Raw genomic sequence first — 22,763 nt, forward strand, 5'->3', positions numbered from 1 at the left:
GTACACACACACTAGCTCTTAAGCCCACTCAACATCTCCCTCAGGCACCTAGGCCATGAAAGATTAGTCTGACAGAGAGAAGGAGAGAGAGGGGGGGGGGGGGGGGGGGGGGGTACACACAGGATATCCGAGTGGAGTGGCATGGAGCAGCCTGGTTCCTCTCTAGACCTTTGGTGTTCAGTCAGGATGTTTTGATGTAGTGTTTTTCCAGTTTGATGGCTAACTAGCCTTGTGACTATCAGCTCCGCCAGCTAGTTAGCTATCCAGCTAATTATCTAGCTGTGTCAGACACAGACAGTGGGAGTGTAGAGAAAACACAAGAGAAGATGGAAATCGATTGAGCCCAAATAGGTTCAAACTGTTTTTACCGAATGAAAAAAAAAAGAAAGCGTTGCTGGTTCTGCATATGTGCCCTTCCTTGCTAATTATATAAGCCATTTATTGTATGTTTTGAGTAGCCTAGATAATACTTACAGCCAATCACATCCTAAATATCACCTCCTTCATTGACTTCCAGTGTGTGCGTGCATTTTTTTGTGTGTGTTTATGTGTCAGCGGCAGACTCTTTCTTCTTTGTTCTCCACCTGTACACACACGGTGAGGTTAACACGTGATCTAGTACATGGACTTCATTAGATAGTAGAGAATAGAGAATGGGAGAGGAGAAGGGAAGAGAGAAGAGGAGAAGTGATGCGAAGGACCTAAATGGCCATGTACTCCTGTAATCTCCACCAGGCACAACCAGAAGAGGACTGGCCACCGCTCACAGCCTGGTTCCTCCCTAGGTTTCTTCCTAGGTTCTGGCCTTTCTTGGGAGTTTTTCCTAGCCACCGTGCTTCAGCATTGCTTGCTCTTTGGAGTTTTAGGCTGGGTATCTGTATAAGCCAAGGGGAAAATTGTGGTGTAGATATTGGGGGATGAACAGTAGACGGGTGGTCCTGGTGGTCCACCCCGGATTTTCTTTATGACATTTTAAAACACATTCCCTGCAATTCTACACAGTTTGAAATTACTTATTATGCCTCTCTTGAGTGTTATTTTGAGGGGTATATGGAGGGGTATTTTGAAAACACAGCACAAGTGGAAGGATAAGTAGAAGGCTACCCAACCCCCCCAAAAAATAAAATATAGATATAAATATATTTTTAGGAAACCAGCTAACTTCCTGCATTTCAACACCTTTTGTCATGGGGCAGAGAGAAAATTGTGCAGTTTATAATGCTATTCTACACATTTTCTCTTGAGTCTGAGAACATTTAGCAGTTTTAAAGCAAATGTCCTGCAATTCTACAAATCCTTCCATGTGGCAGAGAGAAAAATGTGCTGTTTTATAGCTTATCTCATGGTATTCTTCACATTTTGACATGAGGCAGAGATTTTCTTTTGCAGTTTTAAAGTAACTGTCCAGTGTAAATCTCACTTTTAAAAGTTAATAACTCATACCCAAATAATGTTGTTGACTCATCCTATACTTGTATTTGTGGCCAAAGCATAAATTGGAGAAAAAACACTTAAAAAAAACAAACATCTGACACTTGTATCTCAAACAGACCTTTTCAAAAATAATTCCTATTTCCTCATAGAGGATGATGTCATGATGAGCTGGCTAATCAGCGGTCTATTGCATGAACATTTTAATGACTGGTATATGCCCACACCATTCTGTTGTTGGGGTACACCCTCACAATTCCAACGCAGAAACGCTGTGTTTTAACATACTTCATTTTCCTTCCAAATTAAAAAAAAACTCATATTGTAATTCATTCCAGGTCATATTTCATAGAAATCTGGAAACACTGGACAGTTAGACTTTGGGCAAAAACACAAAAATAATTCCTTTAAACTGTATAACTGATCAATGCACCATCACACAAGGTCATTTAATGCTTAAAAAAATTGCTGCATAAGATTTTGGCTACAGAAGTGGCATTTCGTACCGATCTCTACAGCTTACGTCCAAAAACATATCCTGTGAAATGACGTCAACACATAGTGGAGTTACTAGTTAGCTACAAGTGGCTAGCATAGCTAACGAAGTAGCTACATCGTTCACCACCAAAGGCAAACCCCATTTTGTGTTTGAAACTTGAGAAAGAGGAGTTGGAAAGTTTTTTGTGCCCAAAGTTCACAGTAAAAGCTAATTTCCTGCAATTCTACAAATTTTGCCATTGCTTTTTGACATGTTCATATGCTATCTGGGGGCCCCACGACCCAATAAAAAAAAGTATTTTAAAGAAATAGCTCTGTCTATGAATTTGAGTGGTCACATTTCTCCAGGCCAATCCCTCAGCTTTATACCAAAACAGAGGTGGAGTGATCACTTTATTGTTTCAACTAAGGACTCTAACCTTAGTGTGTACTCCACACTAATTTGGTCTCTCTCTCTCTCTCTCTCTCTCTCTCTCTCTCTCTCTCTCTCTCTCTCTCTCTCTCTCTCTCTCTCTCTCTCTCTCTCTCTCTCTCTCTCTCTCTCTCTCTCTCTCTCTCTCTCTCTCTCTCTCTCTCTCTCTCTCTCTCTCTCTCTCTCTCTCTCTCTCTCTCTCTCTCTCTCTCTCTCTCTGTCACTCACTCACTCAGTCACTCACTCAGTCACTCACTCACTTTCTCACTCACTCACTCTTAGAATGTTAGCCCTGCTGTACTTCCTCTTTAGCGTTGCCTCATTGGCTGCTTTGTTGGGAAAGACAGAAAGTGGCGGCGGTGTTGTTGGTGTCGTTTGATGGTTTCAGAGCTGACTATCTCAGACGGTTCCTTCTACTCAACCTAAAGCTTCTGTACTCACAAGGAGTCCTGGTGGAGCAGATTACTAATGTCTTTATCACCAAGACCTTCCACATCCATTACAGCCTGGTAATATATATATATATATATATACTGTATATACAGTGAGGGAAAAAATTATTTGATTCCCTGCTGATTTTGTACGTTTGCCCACTGACAAAGAAATGATCAGTCTGTAATTTTAATGGTAGGTTTATTTGAACAGTGAGAGACAGAATAACAACAAAAAAATCCAGAAAAACGCATGTCAAAAATGTTATAAATTGATTTGCATTTTAATGAGGGAAATAAGTATTTGACCCCCTCTCAATCAGAAAGATTTCTGGCTCCCAGGTGTCTTTTATACAGGTAACGAGCTGAGATTGTGCTCCTACTCTTAAAGGGAGTGCTCCTAATCTCAGTTTGTTACCTGTATAAAAGACACCTGTCCACAGAAGCAATCAATCAATCAGATTCCAAACTCTTGTTGAAAGTGTTGTGGTCAGATGAGACCAAAATGGAGCTCTTTGGCATCAACTCAACTCGCCGTGTTTGGAGGAGTGGGAATGCTGCCTATGACCCCAAGAACACCATCCCCACCGTCAAACATGGAGGTGGAAACATTATGCTTTGTGGGTGTTTTTCTGCTAAGGGGACAGGACAACTTCACCGCATCAAAGGGACGATGGACGGGGCCATGTACCGTCAAATCTTGGGTGAGAACCTCCTTCCCTCAGCCAGGGCATTGAAAATGGGTCGTGGATGGGTATTCCAGCATGACAATGACCCAAAACACACGGCCAAGGCAACAAAGGAGTGGCTCAAGAAGAAGCACATTAAGGTCCTGGAGTGGCCTAGCCAGTCTCCAGACCTTAATCCCAGAGAAAATCTGTGGAGGGAGCTGAAGGTTCGAGTTGCCAAACGTCATCCTCGAAACCTTAATGACTTGGAGAAGATCTGCAAAGAGGAGTGGGACAAAATCCCTCCTGAGATGTGTGCAAAACTGGTGGCCAACTACAAGAAACGGTTGACCTCTGTGATTGCCAACAAGGGTTTTGCCACCAAATACTAAGTCGTGTTTTGCAGAGGGGTCAAATACTTATTTCCCTCATTAAAATGCAAATAAATGTATAACATTTTTGACATGCGTTTTTCTGGATTTTGTTGTTGTTATTCTGTCTCTCACTGTTCAAATAAACCTACCATTAAAATTATAGACTGATCATTTCTTTGTCAGTGGGCAAACGTACAAAATCAGCAGAAAACGGACCAGAAAACACCACCCACATATGACAGGCTCTTATAGAGGTGTGTGTCTAACACATTGGGCTTGTTTGAGTGGTAAGGCTGAAACAATCAACTGCAGACAAGTCGAGGAGTGAAGTCGGGGAAGGTGCATCTGCGACAGCCTAAAATCAGACACTGATGTAGTTTTCCAACAGCAAGGCTCAGTGCAACATGGCACATACCCTTGCTTTTCTTTGGAATAAACTCCCACATATCACACACTCACAAACTGGAAATATATGTGTGTACATTGTAATATCAATTGGTGAGAGAGAGAGACTCAAATATCACATTAATTTGTACATATCCACACTGTATACAATCACGTCAAAGTTTGTTTCAGTCACGTCTTTGGTCACGTTCGCTTGGGTCAAACAAAAACACTAATGATTGGTTGACAATAGAGCCTTCCACAATGCAGGGTGATGCTGCAGGGTGAAGTTGGGGAAGAGAAACTTCAGAAACTTGCAGTCGACTCACGTAATGACGTTTGATCACATGGTTATTGTAAAGCTCAGGCAGTCGTAATGTGGCGCAAGTCTGACAATGGTTGCCTGCAAGGAGACACGTGCCGTCATCATTGCTTTGCACAAAAAGGGCATCACAGGCAAGGATATTGCTGCCAGTAAGATTGCACCTAAATCAACCATTTATCGGATCATCAAGAACTTCAAGGAGAGCGGTTCAATTGTTGTGAAGAAGACTTCAGGGCGCCCAAGAAAGTCCAGCAAGCGCTAGGTCCAGCAAGCGCTAAAGTTGATTCAGATGTGGGATCGGGGCACCACCAGTACAGAGCTTGCTCAGGAATGGCAGCAGGCAGGTGTGAGTGCATCTGCACGCACAGTGAGGCGAAGACTTTTGGAGGATGGATGGCCTGGTGTCATGAAGGGCAGCAAAGAAGCCACTTCTCTCCAGGAAAAACATCAGGGACAGACTGATATTCTGCAAAAGGTACAGGGATTGGACTGCTGAGGACTGGGGTAAAGTCATTTTCTCTGATGAATCCCTTTTGCGATTGTTTGGGACATCTGGAAAAAAGCTTGTCCAGAGAAGACAAGGTGAGCGCTACCATCAGTCCTGTGTCATGCCAACAGTAAAGCATCATGAGACCATTCATGTGTGGGGTTGCTTCTCAGTGGGCTCACTCACAATTTTGCCAAAGAACACAGCCATGAATAAAGAATGGTACCAACACATCCTCCGAGAGCAACTTTTCCCAACCATCCAGGAACAGTTTGGTGACGAACAATGCCTTTTCCAGCATGATGGAGCACTTTGCCATAATCCAAAAGTGATAACTAAGTGTCTCGGGGAACAAAACATCGATATTTTGGGTCCATGGCCAGGAAGCTCACCAGACCTTAATCCCATTGAGAACTTGTGGTCAATCCTCAAGAGGCGGGTGGACAAACAAAAACCCACAAATTCTGACAAACTCCAAGCATTGATTATGCAAGAATGGGCTGCCATCAGTCAGGATGTGGCCCAGAAGTTAATTGACAGCATGCCAGGGCGGATTGCAGAGGTCTTGAAAAAGAAGTGTCACCACTGCAAATATTGACTCTTTGCATCAACTTCATGTAATTGTCAATAAAAGGCTTTGACACTTATGAAATGCTTGTAATTATACTTCAGTATTCCATAGTAACATCTGACAAAAATATTTAAAGACACTGAAGTTGCAAACTTTGTGGAAATTAATATTTGTCATTCTCAACTTTTGGCCACGACTGTACAACCCTTCTCTCTCTTCTCTCTCTCTCTTCCTCTCCCCTCTCTCTCTTCCTCTCTAATCTCTCCCTTCCTCTCCCCTCTCTCTCCTCTTTCTCTCTCTCTCTCTCTCTCTCTCTCTCTCTCTCTCTCTCTCTCTCTGTCTCTCTCTCTCTCTCTCTCTCTCTCTGTCTCTCTCTCTCAGGTCTGTTCAAGTTGTGGAGGCCACGGCGTCAGTCTGCCTCTCATCCCTTCCAACACATCTCGATACAGGACGATGATGTTGATGATGCTGACTATACTGACCAACCACAGATCATAACAACAAGCCAAAGCTTACCACCATGCTCCAAACAACCAATCAGAACTCAAAAGGGAATAAATAGGGAATAGTGTCATTTCAGACACAGCCATACTAGTTTTACAAGAGTTACAGAGCGGTAGTCAGATTTCAGATTTACACACTCCTCATTCTCTGTGGTACAATACTTACAGTATGGAGTATTCAAATAAATATGTACACTATAAATAAACATATTGAACCGTAAATAGATAAAACTAAAGAAATAAGACACTAAAGAGAACAGTCAATTAGTATAAACAGACTGGGGTTACTTGAATTTGTCTGTATACAGAGAAACCATCTAATATGATATAACACGTGTTTATATATTTGAACAAATGCTCTGTTAATTGTTTTGCAAGACGATCCTAAAAAGAAGAATACATGTTTGTTAGGAGAGCTTCTGTTAAAGGGATGTAAATTTGTATTTTGAAGGGTTTATTTCATAAAGAGTACCGCTATATTGCAGAAGTAGCAGTAGTAATTGTTTGAACAGCAGTGATGGGTTTTGTTAGCTACTTTGTAGACTGCTGAGCCAGGGAGTGGAGTCAGAAACAGGACTGAAGCTATGTTTCTGCTGTTTGTTAGTCAGTTAATTTGATTATATTTATAAGTGTGTGTGTGTGTGTGTGTGTGTGTGTGCTGAGATAAGCTATAGCTTTGGTACTGTATGGTTTCCTGTAGTGTTAAAAGGAGACAAACGAGCTATACTGTTCAATTCAGGTCCTTTATCTGAAAATAAGTTATTGAAGGAAAAAAGTTTCAGTTTGTCTGATTCTCTGGTCAAGCCACTGTGTGTGCGTGTGCCAGCGTGTGTGTGTCGGCAGAGAAAGGGCGTGTGCCAGCGTGTGTGTGTCGGCAGAGAAAGGGCGTGTGCCTGCGTGTGTGTGTCGGTGTAGAGAAGTCGAAGATCTGCTGTTACTATGGTTACTATAGCATAGTAACCATAGTACTATGATTAATATGCTGTAACTATGCTGTTATTATGGTTAATGTACAGTAACTCTACTGTTACTATGTCAACCGCCCGCCTCCAGGTGGCTACTGAACTGGTCCGCAGGGTGTTTCTGCTCATATTGTCATTGACTGACATATGAAAGTAAACCTAAATGTTGTGTCCACATTGTATCATTATTTTACAAAGCATCTATGCTTAATCATTACACTGGATATAATGACGTGTGTGTGTGTGTGTGTGTGTGTGTGTGTGTGTGTGTGTGTGTGTGTGTGTGTGTGTGTGTGTGTGTGTGTGTGTGTGAAAAAGAAGGGGAAAGAGTATGTGTCATTGGAACCACCAGGAAAAAAGAAAAGAACACAACCACACATGTTGGGTATGAATAGTTTACATACTCTTCATTTCAGTCACATTATAATGTATTAAAATGCAAAGATATAAAATTAAATAGATACTGACTCATGTAACATTTGTATATTTTTCTGATGAAACTACATGTTCTAAAATATGGGTTATCTTATCTCTTATTACCAATATCGCTATAGATACTACTACTATCTCTGTGGTATCTCATAGTATGTCTGAATTGTCACAGGTTAATAGTCTTTTCAGGAGGCAATGTTACAGTAATAATCCATCTCACAGCATCAACTTTAGTGCGACAATCTCCAAACATTAGCATCAGAGGGGTATGTCACCAAGAAAGATCAATAAGTTAGCCCGTCAAACCCTCCAGAGGGGTGTACTACAAAGCTAGATCAAGGAGTTAGCCAGTTAACTTGCCTGAATATTTTTAAACAGCTTTTTTTTTTGGTGGGGGGGGGGGGGGGGGGGGGGGTAAGCTTGAAATGGGGACGGTCTAATGGACTCTACAACCAAAAATACACATCTAGGTTTAGCTTTCTTAATGAACCAAAAAATCAACTGTTGTTTATCAACGTTAGCTGGCTAATTCATTGATAATGTTTTGTAATATACCCCTCTGGACACTCCCAGATACAGCAGACAGAGGATACAGCACTATATCAAAGTCCTATAAAACACTGTTTTCATCATTCTCATTCAGTTTGGACATTCTAAATGGAAGAACAGAAATCAGCAGTACATAACTAGAATCAATATTGCTAGGGGCAACAAGAGATATGTCCAAGCTGAGGGACATGGACACATCAAAATTAGAAAAATGTAAACCCTCACCAAATAAAAACACTAATATATTTATTTATTAAACTCCTTGAGATGAACCAACTAACTCGTTTTCAAGGGGGTCCTGTGACTTCAAAGGAAGTAATGACTTATGTCATAACTTCTATATCACACCTGTACAATACATCCATGTTAAGTTTGGTTAAAGGTAGATTCAACAATATGACATCATCATCATACACAGTGGTAGGGATTATGATGTGTAACTGGGATCCAAGGACTGTCCCGCAAAAACAATTTATGACAAGAAAAAAAAAATTAGAACATTTTCCCCCTTTGTCGCAGAAATGCATGGGCATCTGTCACAGACATGAAGTCTTAACAATTCAGAGAGACGTGAGGGAAAATTCTATCTTGTCCTGTCCTAGAGCCTAGGCTGTTTTCCTAACCATTCTCAATCCCACTGAAACCCCAAATTCTGACACCTGTCTCGTGTGAAAATTCCTAACTTTATTATGTAAACCATAGGTTACATTATCAAGGCACGTCTCTCGCCTATGCATGTCAAAATACCGCTGTAACATTTCCCCCGCTTCTCTGAGATGTCTCCTACTGCTGCCCATATAAGAACTTCGGTAGAGAATGTGGGATCAACCAACAGTGTGAGAGTAGATATGGATATTTTTAAAACCGAGTTGGCCCCTGTTAAGATACCTTGATAATTAAACTATTTCCACTCGTCATCTGCCCGTTATTATTGAGCTATCTGAAACATCAACTCAATTCTGCCAAATATAGGAGATATCTAGCAAGTTTAGCAACTTTGGTCATTTGACTTTTGTTTGACTGCTGTTACGTTTGTATGATTCGACAACGCAATACTCGGGATGCGCTCTGTGTCGAGATGGGCTACTGCTGAAATGCTCTGAATTGATAACATGATAATGCTCGGAATTTATGAACGGCTTGTTTCGCAATTCACAACGTCATTGGTGATTAAAGATATTTACTCTATCAATACTAAATATCAGTTTCATTTTCTCTGAAATCTTTACATAGTGCCACAGCCAAGCCGACAAGGTGGCGCAACGCCCCTCTTATTTAGGGATAACCCTGGCATTGTGACTATATCTTGGTTTTAAACGCTTTAAATGGGCACTTCTGATTTTTGGGGTATTTCCTGGGACTCTCGGGATAAATATGAATTATTCCCGATATTGAAACTTGGTAGATTTTTGGGAAGATATTCATCCCAACACAGCAGAGGGATTTCCAAATCTGTTCCCTCTCAATGTGTACTGTACCTTCCATTGAGACTATAGTGGCAGTGCCTACACTGACAGTCTTGGCAGAAATTAATTTTACTGTTGATTTCTGTAAGTAGGAAGTTGACCCATATGATAATGTCATATTGCAGTGTACCTTTAACCTGCTCTGTGCTTATAAGAGCTGGCTCCAGCTCAGCCTGATGCCCTGACTGACTTTATTTTTTATAAAACTAGTTTCTGATATGAACCTGGATCAATACAGCCTAATCTCTGAACCGATTGCGTCTCAAACTTTGGCTACAAAGTTCAGACCCTTTACCTGCTGTTACTTTTGACCCAGAACAGAAACAGAGAGAGGTTAAAGGTCAAATGTAGAATGCTGAGTCCACTTGTGACTCCAAATGCATACGCTCAAGTGTATTATTGCTTTTATAAATAAAGTTAATATATATTTGCACCATATGAAGTTTATATATATTTGCCAAAAAAATAAGTTCATATTATGTTCATATATATTTGCACCAAATAAAGTTCACATATATACAGTACCAGTCAAAAGTTTGGACACACCTACTCATTACAGGGTTCTTCTTTATTTTCACTATTTTCTACATTGTAGAATAATAGTTAAGAAATCAAAACTATGACATAACACATGGAATCATGTAATAACCAAAAAAGTGTTAAACAAATCAAAGTGTATTTTATATTTGAGATTCTTCGAAGTAGCCACCCTTTGGCTTGATTACAGCTTTGCACACTCTTGGCATTCTCTCAACCAGCTTCATGTCACCTGGAATGTTAATTTGTGGAATTTCTTTCCTTCTTAATGCATTTGAGACAGTCAGTTGTGTTATGACAAAGTAGGGGTGGTATACAGAAGAGAGCCCTATTTGGTAAAATACCAAGTCCATATTATGGCAAGAACAGCTCAAATAAGCAAAGAGAAATTACATTCCTTCATTACTTTAAGACATGAAGGTCAGTCAATCTGGAAAATGTCAAGAAATTCTAACGTTTCTTCAAGTGCAGTCGCAAAAACCATCAAGCGCCATGATGAAACTGGCTCTTATGAGGACCGCTACAGGAAAGGAAGACCCAGAGTTACCTCTGCTGCAGAGGATAAGTTCATTAGAGTTAACTGCCCCTCCGATTGCAGCCCAAATAAATGCTTCACAGAGTTCAAGTAACAGACACATCTCAACATCAACTGTTCAGAGGAGACTGCGTGAATCAGGCCTTCATGGTCGTATTGCTGCAAAGAAACCACTACTAAAGGACACCAATAAGAAGAGACTTGCTTGGGCCAAGAAACACGAGCAATGGACATTAGACCGGTGGAAATTTGTCCTTTGGTCTGATGAGTTCAAATTTTTGATTTTTGGTTCCAACCGCCGTGTCTTTGTGAGACTCAGAGTGGGTGAACGGATGATCTCCACATGTGTGGTTCCAACCATGAAACATGGAGGAGGAGGTGTGATGGTACTTTGCTGGTGACACTGTCAGTGATTTATTTAGAATTCAAGGCACACTTAACCAGAATGGCTACAACAGCATTCTGAAACGATAAGACATCCCATCTGGTTTGTGCTTAGTGGGACTATAATTTGTTTTTCAACAGGACAATGACCCAACACACCTCCAGGCTGTGTAAGGGCTATTTGACCAAGAAGGAAGGTGATGGATTGCTGCATCAGATGTGCCTCCACAATCACCCAACCTCAACCCAATTGAGTTGGACTGCAGAGTGAAGGAAAAGCAGACAAGTGCTCAGCATATGTGGGAACTCCTTCAAGACAGTTCGAAAAGCATTCCAGGTAAAGCTGGTTGAGAGAATGCCAAGAGTGTGCAAAGCTGTCATCAAGGCAACGGGTGGCTACTTTGAAGAATCTAAAATATAAACTATATTTTGATTTGTTTAACACTTTTTTTGGTTACTACATGATTCCATGTGTTATTTCATAGTTCTGATGTCTTCACCATTATTCTACAATGTAGAAAATATTAAAAATAAAGAAAAACCCTTGAATGAGTAGGTGTGTTCAAACTTTTGACTGGTACTGTATATTCATATATATTTGCACCATATAAAGTTGATCGGTGGAAGGCTTAGTGTTGATTGGTGGAGGGATGGTCAGACGTAGTCAGGTAAAGGTCTCTGTCACCATGACTACCTCAGGGATGAGGTCATCAGAAAGAGAATCACATATCCGTATTCTACATGACAGAAAATCTTATCTGTTCTACACAATTCATGTCTATCTTAACGTTCTGTAATGTTGTGCCTTCCTGAGCAGACAAACAAGCAAACATAATTTACTATGACTCACAGCTCAGGCACAACACACACAGTACACACACATCTCTGTACATATAAATATATACACATTCAGTTAAAAACTAAAGAGATCACACACCCAGTTAACCAAACTAAAGAGAATACACACCCAGTTAACCAAACTAAAGAGAATACACACCCAGTTAACCAAACTAAAGAGAATACACACCCAGTTAACCAAACTAAAGAGAACACACACCCAGTTAACCAAACTAAAGAGAACACACACCCAGTTAACCAAACTAAAGAGAACAAACACCCAGTTAACCAAACTAAAGAGAACACACACCCAGTTAACCAAACTAAAGAGAACACACACCCAGTTAACCAAACTAAAGAGAACACACACCCAGTTAACCAAACTAAAGAGAACAAACACCCAGTTAACCAAACTAAAGAGAATACACACCCAGTTAACCAAACTAAAGAGAATACACACCCAGTTAACCCCAAACTAAAGAGAATAAACACCCAGTTAACCAAACTAAAGAGAATACACACCCAGTTAACCAAACTAAAGAGAACAAACACCCAGTTAACCAAACTAAAGAGAACACACACCCAGTTAACCAAACTAAAGAGATCACACACCCAGTTAACCAAACTAAAGAGAACACACACCCAGTTAACCAAACTAAAGAGAACACACACCCAGTTAACCAAACTAAAGAGAACACACACCCAGTTAACCAAACTAAAGAGAATACACACCCAGTTAACCAAACTAAAGAGAATACACACCCAGTTAACCAAACTAAAGAGAATACACACCCAGTTAACCAAACTAAAGAGAATACACACCCAGTTAACCAAACTAAAGAGAATACACACCCAGTTAACCAAACTAAAGAGAATACACACCCAGTTAACCAAACTAAAGAGAATACACACCCAGTTAACCAAACTAAAGAGAATACACACCCAGTTAACCAAACTAAAGAGAATACACACCCAGTTAACCAAACTAAAGAGAATACACACCCAGTTAACCAAACTAAAGAGAACAAACACCCAGTTAACCAAACTAAAGAGAATAAATACCCAGTTAACCAAAGAGAAGAGAATACACACCCAGTTAACCAAACTAAAGAGAACAAACACCCAGTTAACCAAACTAAAGAGAATAAATACCCAGTTAACCAAAGAGAAGAGAATACACACCCAGTTAACCAAACTAAAGAGAATAAACACCCAGTTAACCAAACTAAAGAGAATACACACCCAGTTAACCAAACTAAAGAGAATACACACCCAGTTAACCAAAGAGAAGAGAATACACACCCAGTTAACCAAACTAAAGAGAATACACACCCAGTTAACCAAACTAAAGAGAATACACACCCAGTTAACCAAAGAGAAGAGAATAAATACCCAGTTAACCAAACTAAAGAGAACACACACCCAGTTAACCAAAGAGAAGAGAATACACACCCAGTTAACCAAACTAAAGAGAATACACACCCAGTTAACCAAACTAAAGAGAATACACACCCAGTTAACCAAAGAGAAGAGAATAAATACCCAGTTAACCAAACTAAAGAGAATAAATACCCAGTTAACCAAAGAGAAGAGAATACACACCCAGTTAACCAAACTAAAGAGAATAAACACCCAGTTAACCAAACTAAAGAGAATACATACCCAGTTAACCAAACTAAAGAGAATACACACCCAGTTAACCAAACTAAAGAGAATACACACCCAGTTAACCAAACTAAAGAGAACACACACCCAGTTAACCAAACTAAAGAGAACAAACACCCAGTTAACCAAACTAAAGAGAATACACACCCAGTTAACCAAACTAAAGAGAATACACACCCAGTTAACCAAACTAAAGAGAACACACACCCAGTTAACCAAACTAAAGAGAACACACACCCAGTTAACCAAACTAAAGAGAATACACACCCAGTTAACCAAACTAAAGAGAATACACACCCAGTTAACCAAACTAAAGAGAATACACACCCAGTTAACCAAACTAAAGAGAATACACACCCAGTTAACCAAACCAAAGAGAATACACACCCAGTTAACCAAACTAAAGAGAATAAACACCCAGTTAACCAAACTAAAGAGAATAAATACCCAGTTAACCAAAGAGAAGAGAATACACACCCAGTTAACCAAACTAAAGAGAATACACACCCAGTTAACCAAACTAAAGAGAACACACACCCAGTTAACCAAACTAAAGAGAATAAACACCCAGTTAACCAAACTAAAGAGAATAAATACCCAGTTAACCAAAGAGAAGAGAACACACACCCAGTTAACCAAACTAAAGAGAATACACACCCAGTTAACCAAACTAAAGAGAACACACACCCAGTTAACCAAACTAAAGAGAACACACACCCAGTTAACCAAACTAAAGAGAACACACACCCAGTTAACCAAACTAAAGAGAACACACACCCAGTTAACCAAACTAAAGAGAATACACACCCAGTTAACCAAACTAAAGAGAACACACACCCAGTTAACCAAACTAAAGAGAACACACACCCAGTTAACCAAACTAAAGAGAACACACACCCAGTTAACCAAACTAAAGAGAACACACACCCAGTTAACCAAACTAAAGAGAATACACACCCAGTTAACCAAACTAAAGAGAATACACACCCAGTTAACCAAACTAAAGAGAATACACACCCAGTTAATCAAACTAAAGAGAATACACACCCAGTTAATCAAACTAAAGAGAATACACACCCAGTTAATCAAACTAAAGAGAATACACACCCAGTTAATCAAACTAAAGAGAATACACACCCAGTTAACCAAACTAAAGAGAACACACACCCAGTTAACCAAACTAAAGAGAACAAACACCCAGTTAACCAAACTAAAGAGAATAAACACCCAGTTAACCAAAGAGAAGAGAATACACACCCAGTTAACCAAACTAAAGAGAATACACACCCAGTTAACCAAAGAGAAGAGAATACACACCCAGTTAACCAAACTAAAGAGAATACACACCCAGTTAACCAAACTAAAGAGAACACACACCCAGTTAACCAAACTAAAGAGAATACACACCCAGTTAACCAAAGAGAAGAGAATAAACACCCAGTTAACCAAAGAGAAGAGAATACACACCCAGTTAACCAAACTAAAGAGAATACACACCCAGTTAACCAAAGAGAAGAGAATACACACCCAGTTAACCAAAGAGAAGAGAATACACACCCAGTTAACCAAAGAGAAGAGAATACACACCCAGTTAACCAAAGTAAAGAGAATAAACTCCCCGCTAGGAGACAGCTTTCAGGCCGCTGTTTATATTACATTCACATTTTTTCTAATTTCATATGATCTTTTAGTATTATTCATGAAGACGTGAAAATAACATGACATGCTGTCTTCTGTCACTATCCAGTCTTCTCAGCAGAGTGAGAAATACAAAACAGAGATGAAGAGATAAAAACAGAGAGAAGAGTCACATTTGTGTGTATCAGTGTCGCTTCCGTCCCTCTCCTTGCCCCAACCTGAGCTCGAACCAGGGACCCTCTGAACAGATGAACAACCATCACCCACGAAGCATCGTTACCTGTCACTCCACAAAAGCTGTGGTCCTTGCATAGCAAGGGAAACAACTACTTCTAGGTCAGAGCGGGTGAGGTCACCGGTTGAACACTACTAGCGAGCACCACTAAATAACTAGCCATTTCACATCGGTTACATGTGCGCACTTGTAAATATGTGTGTTTGTCTATGTGTGTATGTGTCAGAAAGAAGACTCGTACTGCAGTAGTTCATAGAGCAGAGGTCTGTCCCTGTATCGTATGCCTGCGGCTGCAGGCGTCAGGTACTGTAGTAGGTTGATGGTCCTTCGCAGCCGTCTGTCCACGTAGTGAGCGTCCCAGGCCGGGTAATGTTTCCTGGGCATGTCAATCTTTATCAGAGGACCTTCGAAACGCCTCGAGGTGGGGGGCTCCAAACGCACCTGGAACACCGGCAGACAGCCTTCTGCGATGATGTCATCACTGTGAAACGGGGCAGCCAGGTGGGCTGGGGTGGGTGGAGCTGAGGGGGGCAAGGGGTTACCCCACAGCAGCTCATCCCACCAGGTCGATGCCGGGGTGGGGTGTGTGTGTGAGGGGTGAAGAAGGCCGTAGTACAGAAGCATCACCAGTACTCCACCCGCAAAGGACAGGTAGACACCACACAACGCTGGAACCGCGTAGCTGTCTGTCTCTTCATGGTCACGATACACATACCTGTAACACACACACAACTGTTAAGATATCCACGCACACACATTTGTCTCTGTACAATCATGAGAGATACACCTATTCGAAGATAAAACACATACTGTAGGTGTGTGCCTGTCTGTCTATCTGTCTGTCTACATACCACAGTCCAGTGAGCAGTGTGTTCTCAGCCAGTACCACAGAGTAGTAAGCCACCATGCGTCCCCTGGTGTGTCCCTCCTTGACGTTGAACCAACAGAAGATGTAGACGATGCCCACCACCATGTTAAACAGCACCTCCTCCCAGCGAGACATACAGAAGTCTGTTCCGCCATGCACCACCCACAGGGCCATGCCACACCAGTGGAGCACCACGAAGATGCCAAAGTACAGGTGGAAGAGGGATGCGAAGAGGGCGAGAGAGAGAACGCGGGAGGAGATGGTGAGGAGGCGCCAGAGAAGGTGGAGGAGGGCACCGCGATAACTCAGACTGCGCTGGTCGTCTCTGGAGTCGCGCAGGAGCTTGTGGTACGAGGCCAACACCCAGGATAGAGACAGAAGAGAGCCTAGACTAGATATACCTAGGGAGAGAGATGGAGTGACTCATCTTGATAGCTGTAATACCAGTTGACCAGTGAGTGTGTGTGTGTGAACTGTGTGTATACGTACACTGTAGAGTCTCAGCCCGGTTCTGCTGTATCATAATACAGAGCTGTAGTACTAGTTGAGGAGCTGACTCCAGGAAGGTCTCCAGTAGCCGCAGCATGTTGACGTCTGCGTACTCAAACATCATGGCCCAGTAGAACCTCCTCTGTGCCTCCTTATGCTCCTTCATACGGTGGGACTGGATACCCAGGTATAACGTACGGATATACCTGGGGGTCAGAGGTCAATAATCATGGCAGAGAGAGAGAGAGAGAGTGAGACGGTTTGTGTAGAATGAATCAGATTAAACACTGAGTGCCCCAGGCTGTGCTTGTGGGGTTTGTGCGTGTCTGTGTTTCTCTTGTGTGTTTGTGTATGTGTGAGTATGTGTGTAGACATGCTCATACAACCATCTGGGCTGCATCATATGAGCTAATTTCGCATGCACACATTTCACCAGATAAACCTGCAAGATGCCGCATCACAACAGAGTTTAATTTGGTAAATAATTGTATGTCGCTATCCATTATTCCCCTCCCCCCTTCACTTCTGTTATGCGTGTTCAAGCTCTTGTTTCTGCCCATTCTACTCCCTCCCTCCATCTCACAGTGATCTAACTCAATCAGACTGAACCATTCCACACACACCAATCTTTGGGAAAGACTCTATTAGGGAGATTGTTACAAACGTACACACACACTAGCTCTTAAGCCCACTCAACATCTCCCTCAGGCACCTAGGCCATGAAAGATTAGTCTGACAGAGAGAAGGAGAGAGAGGGGGGGGGGGGGGGGGGGGGGGTACACACAGGATATCCGAGTGGAGTGGCATGGAGCAGCCTGGTTCCTCTCTAGACCTTTGGTGTTCAGTCAGGATGTTTTGATGTAGTGTTTTTCCAGTTTGATGGCTAACTAGCCTTGTGACTATCAGCTCCGCCAGCTAGTTAGCTATCCAGCTAATTATCTAGCTGTGTCAGACACAGACAGTGGGAGTGTAGAGAAAACACAAGAGAAGATGGAAATCGATTGAGCCCAAATAGGTTCAAACTGTTTTTACCGAATGAAAAAAAAAAAGAAAGCGTTGCTGGTTCTGCATATGTGCCCTTCCTTGCTAATTATATAAGCCATTTATTGTATGTTTTGAGTAGCCTAGATAATACTTACAGCCAATCACATCCTAAATATCACCTCCTTCATTGACTTCCAGTGTGTGCGTGCATTTTTTTGTGTGTGTTTATGTGTCAGCGGCAGACTCTTTCTTCTTTGTTCTCCACCTGTACACACACGGTGAGGTTAACACGTGATCTAGTACATGGACTTCATTAGATAGTAGAGAATAGAGAATGGGAGAGGAGAAGGGAAGAGAGAAGAGGAGAAGTGATGCGAAGGACCTAAATGGCCATGTACTCCTGTAATCTCCACCAGGCACAACCAGAAGAGGACTGGCCACCGCTCACAGCCTGGTTCCTCCCTAGGTTTCTTCCTAGGTTCTGGCCTTTCTTGGGAGTTTTTCCTAGCCACCGTGCTTCAGCATTGCTTGCTCTTTGGAGTTTTAGGCTGGGTATCTGTATAAGCCAAGGGGAAAATTGTGGTGTAGATATTGGGGGATGAACAGTAGACGGGTGGTCCTGGTGGTCCACCCCGGATTTTCTTTATGACATTTTAAAACACATTCCCTGCAATTCTACACAGTTTGAAATTACTTATTATGCCTCTCTTGAGTGTTATTTTGAGGGGTATATGGAGGGGTATTTTGAAAACACAGCACAAGTGGAAGGATAAGTAGAAGGCTACCCAACCCCCCCAAAAAATAAAATATAGATATAAATATATTTTTAGGAAACCAGCTAACTTCCTGCATTTCAACACCTTTTGTCATGGGGCAGAGAGAAAATTGTGCAGTTTATAATGCTATTCTACACATTTTCTCTTGAGTCTGAGAACATTTAGCAGTTTTAAAGCAAATGTCCTGCAATTCTACAAATCCTTCCATGTGGCAGAGAGAAAAATGTGCTGTTTTATAGCTTATCTCATGGTATTCTTCACATTTTGACATGAGGCAGAGATTTTCTTTTGCAGTTTTAAAGTAACTGTCCAGTGTAAATCTCACTTTTAAAAGTTAATAACTCATACCCAAATAATGTTGTTGACTCATCCTATACTTGTATTTGTGGCCAAAGCATAAATTGGAGAAAAAACACTTAAAAAAAACAAACATCTGACACTTGTATCTCAAACAGACCTTTTCAAAAATAATTCCTATTTCCTCATAGAGGATGATGTCATGATGAGCTGGCTAATCAGCGGTCTATTGCATGAACATTTTAATGACTGGTATATGCCCACACCATTCTGTTGTTGGGGTACACCCTCACAATTCCAACGCAGAAACGCTGTGTTTTAACATACTTCATTTTCCTTCCAAATTAAAAAAAAACTCATATTGTAATTCATTCCAGGTCATATTTCATAGAAATCTGGAAACACTGGACAGTTAGACTTTGGGCAAAAACACAAAAATAATTCCTTTAAACTGTATAACTGATCAATGCACCATCACACAAGGTCATTTAATGCTTAAAAAAATTGCTGCATAAGATTTTGGCTACAGAAGTGGCATTTCGTACCGATCTCTACAGCTTACGTCCAAAAACATATCCTGTGAAATGACGTCAACACATAGTGGAGTTACTAGTTAGCTACAAGTGGCTAGCATAGCTAACGAAGTAGCTACATCGTTCACCACCAAAGGCAAACCCCATTTTGTGTTTGAAACTTGAGAAAGAGGAGTTGGAAAGTTTTTTGTGCCCAAAGTTCACAGTAAAAGCTAATTTCCTGCAATTCTACAAATTTTGCCATTGCTTTTTGACATGTTCATATGCTATCTGGGGGCCCCACGACCCAATAAAAAAAAGTATTTTAAAGAAATGATTGGGGGTAATGAATCAACCTATTCTGAATATTGGGTAGGACATATTGGGTGGCAAATGTGTCCTACCCAATATGGTATAAGCACTTTGTGACAACTGCTGATGTAAAAAGTGCTTTATAAAATACATTTGATTGAAATTTGATTGATTGAAGAAGAGAGGGGAGGTGAGAACAGGGGGCATGCTCTGTCCTTACCTCCAGACCTGTCCCAGCTGTAGAATGTGTATGGTGATCTGCCACAGCCACACTGAGGCCACTCTGACCCGGTCTGTTCCAGGATAAACCCCTCTTTGGCCGGCTGGCCCTTGCCTGGTCAGCTTTTCTCTCTCTCCTCCCCTGCTGCAGTCCACTGTCCCCAGCCAGGTGGTCAGACACTCTCCGCTGTAGTCCTGGATGAACCAGCGGAAGCTCAGTATCTGAACTACAATCGACGGCACCAGCACCAGGAAGAGCGTCAGGCCAAACCACAGATAGTCCTGTCTGTCATAGTAGTCCGCAGCGAGAAGTAGGTCTGTTCCCACATCCCAGAAGAAGACGAGGAGAGCCAGGATCAACCAGAGACAGTCCAGCCACAGTCCCTCTTCTGGCGGGCAGCGAGTCTCCCTCAAACTCCTACCACCGCCAACTCCGGTACCCCCGATCCTTCTATAATAATGATCATAATAATAATGGTAAAAGGCTCAAAATGAGAATAGCAGAGACAATTATCATAACACGCACGCACACACACACACTCTTACCCAGTAGTGTCTTTCCCCAGCAGGTTTCCCAGGCAGTTGGAGCGACAGCCCCAGTAGCAGACAGCAGAGTGACAGCAGAGACAGATGTGGATAGCTGCAGAGTCCAGAGGCTGACAGTCTTCCTCTGTGTCTCCATCAAACACCCCCTCCCCCACTCCTTCCTCCGTTTCTCCCCCTCCCCTTCCATCAGACTGCGCTGCCATGTTCCTCCCCTTTCCTCTCGTCCCGAACCAAAACACAACCTCCTCTGATTCCACGTTACTTCCCAAATACCTCCTGTCCCTCCCCAGCCGCGGTGTTTCTGCCTCTGACTCTCCCGGGTAGCCATCAGAGCCGGTCACCGCACGAAGGTGGCTGCCCCTCTGCCTCCTCCTCCTCTCCCTTCCTCATCGCCCTCCTCTCTAGGAAACACTCTATCCCCTCTCCTACCAGGCGCTCCTTGCGACCAGTGGCAGCGGTTGAATCCGTTCCTATTCCTCTCCTCCTCCAGCCTCTCTTCATCTCCCAGTCTCTCGCTCCCTCTGCATCTTCTACATGGCTGTACTCACCACGGTCATCTAGGGAGACAGTGGCTTGTTATGACGTAATGCAGCATCTCCCTGCTAAGAGACGTGTGTGTGTGCTGAGACATGAGTGTGTGAAAAGCCAGTGAATTAATCCTCATCCATGTGGAGCTGTGGTAGCGTTTCAGCCTTCCCCAGCCTGTCTCTCAACCTGTCACACATACACCACAGCAGCCTATGAGCTGTCCGCTCCACCTCACTGCTTGAGCCCTCTGCGCTGCACAGCTCAGGTCAGAACGCACTCACACACACTCCGCCTCCTAGCGGCAAGACTAGACACAACATCTGCACATCTGTACATACACTCTCTCTCCCAACCCCCCTCTCTTCCCTCCCTCAGCAGGCTTCAGGCCAATAGCTCAGCCAGCCTAATCACCCAGAACATATGTGTGTGTGTGTGCGTGAGCTCTGCCAAAGGAAGGAGAGGGGAGAAGAGATGGAAATAGAGAGAGAGGGAGAGAGGAAGGAGAGGGGAGAAGAGATGGAGATAGGGAGAGAGGAAGGAGAGGGGAGATAGGGAGAGAGGAAGGACAGGGGAGAAGAGATGGAGATAGGGAGAGAGGAAGGAGAGGGGAGAAGAGATGGAGATAGGGAGAGGAAGGAAGAGGGGGTGGGAGATGGGAGAGATAGTGAGGGGGTAGGGGAGGAGCAATTATAAGGATTTAAGAAGAGGGGGATGAGGGAGGGATAAAGCACAAACCAGCCTCTTCACTCTCTCCCTCTCTCTTTCTGTGTCCACTGGAGATTAGCCTCTATGTTGCCATGACTACCATCCCAGGGTGGCTGAAGGGGAGTCTGGTAATTTGGTCTGTGAAGGAAAGAGAGATGGAGAGAGAGAGAGAGAGAGAGAGGGGGAGAGGTAGTCAGTTGTAATTTGTTCTATAATCAATTCTCCTATTTCTCCATGTTTTTCCTAATGTGTATCAGATACAAACCACACTAGTCTACTGGCTACAGGGACTCTTATGCAATATCGATATTTGCATATTTCATAATGCCAATAACACTTTATATTAAATTGGACCGAGGGAGAGAGGAAGATGTACTGCTCACTTGAGATTAAAATAAGAATTGTTTTTTAGAAGCGGGATTGCATGTGATTTTAATTGATGTGACACTTGGTGCTCTGCTTTGAAATGTAGTCCTGTGGACTGTTAGATAACTAGTGTGTTTCTGAATGCAGACATCTTGGCTGGGTTTCCCAAATTCAAAGTTTTTTTACGATACATCGTTGGTTACTAAAGTGCAATATTAGTAACCAGTTTCAAATAAGCTTATGAAAATATATGATAACAGTGCCCCATAATAACACAAATGCATCAGGACTGACAAGTTTCAATATTGTTCATATATACTTTTTTACCAATTATATTTTTTGTTTTGTTTTATTGTTATTGTTTATGTGTGTAACCTAGACATCTTGCCAGATCCTCTTACCTAATCTTGGGTTTGTGTGTGTGAGGCTGCAAAGGGCCAGGATTCCATTCTAGAATCATAGTTTCGACTGATCCTACAGTTTTGTTTCAGTACTGCAGTTTAACTGTCGCCCAGCCCAGAAAGACAATTTCCACAGATGGCCACATAGAGAAGTCAGATTTGAAAATTCCTAATAAGACACTTTAGTCATCACCTTTGTGCACAAAACATCCATTGAATTCTTCCAATAATTGTAGCTGAGGCCAATTTTTTTTAATCACTCAAAGATATTAACAGCCGAACATATGAACATTTTATATTCATCCAATGTCTGCCATGTTTCTGGATGACGTCGTCGCTGCTCGCGTTGCACCCTGTGCACACTGAGTGCTAGTGTGCATGTGACGTTGGTCCGTATAAATTGGATACAACCCGAATATAGACGGTCTATGAATCA

At 42.2% G+C, this 22,763-nt stretch overlaps 1 protein-coding gene across 1 annotated transcript; it reads right to left on the reverse strand.

The window, feature by feature from the left end:
* Nucleotides 1-15,086: 15,086 nt before the first annotated feature.
* LOC120023636 (XK-related protein 6-like) lies at nt 15,087-17,345 on the reverse strand. The gene is made up of 3 exons (XM_038967682.1): nt 16,682-17,345; nt 16,176-16,593; nt 15,087-16,039 (listed from the first exon to the last, which is right to left on the reverse strand). The coding sequence occupies exons 1-3, from the start codon at nt 16,845-16,847 to the stop codon at nt 15,547-15,549; spliced, it is 1,077 nt and encodes a 358-aa protein (XP_038823610.1). The 5' UTR covers nt 16,848-17,345; the 3' UTR covers nt 15,087-15,546.
* Nucleotides 17,346-22,763: the final 5,418 nt, after the last annotated feature.

Source organism: Salvelinus namaycush, chromosome 28 (assembly GCF_016432855.1).
Source record: "Salvelinus namaycush isolate Seneca chromosome 28, SaNama_1.0, whole genome shotgun sequence".
NCBI classification, from domain to species: Eukaryota; Metazoa; Chordata; class Actinopteri; order Salmoniformes; family Salmonidae; genus Salvelinus; species Salvelinus namaycush.

Bases quoted from the DNA above. Each gene is read 5' to 3' on its own strand.
- LOC120023636 (XM_038967682.1), bottom strand. From the start codon at position 16,847: ATGAAGGAGCATAAGGAGGCACAGAGGAGGTTCTACTGGGCCATGATG. The intron at 16,594-16,681 runs GTACGTATACAC...CTCTCTCCCTAG, and splicing joins CCGGGCTGAGACTCTACAGT to GTATATCTAGTCTAGGCTCT. The intron at 16,040-16,175 runs GTATGTAGACAG...TGTGTGTTACAG, and splicing joins ACACTGCTCACTGGACTGTG to GTATGTGTATCGTGACCATG.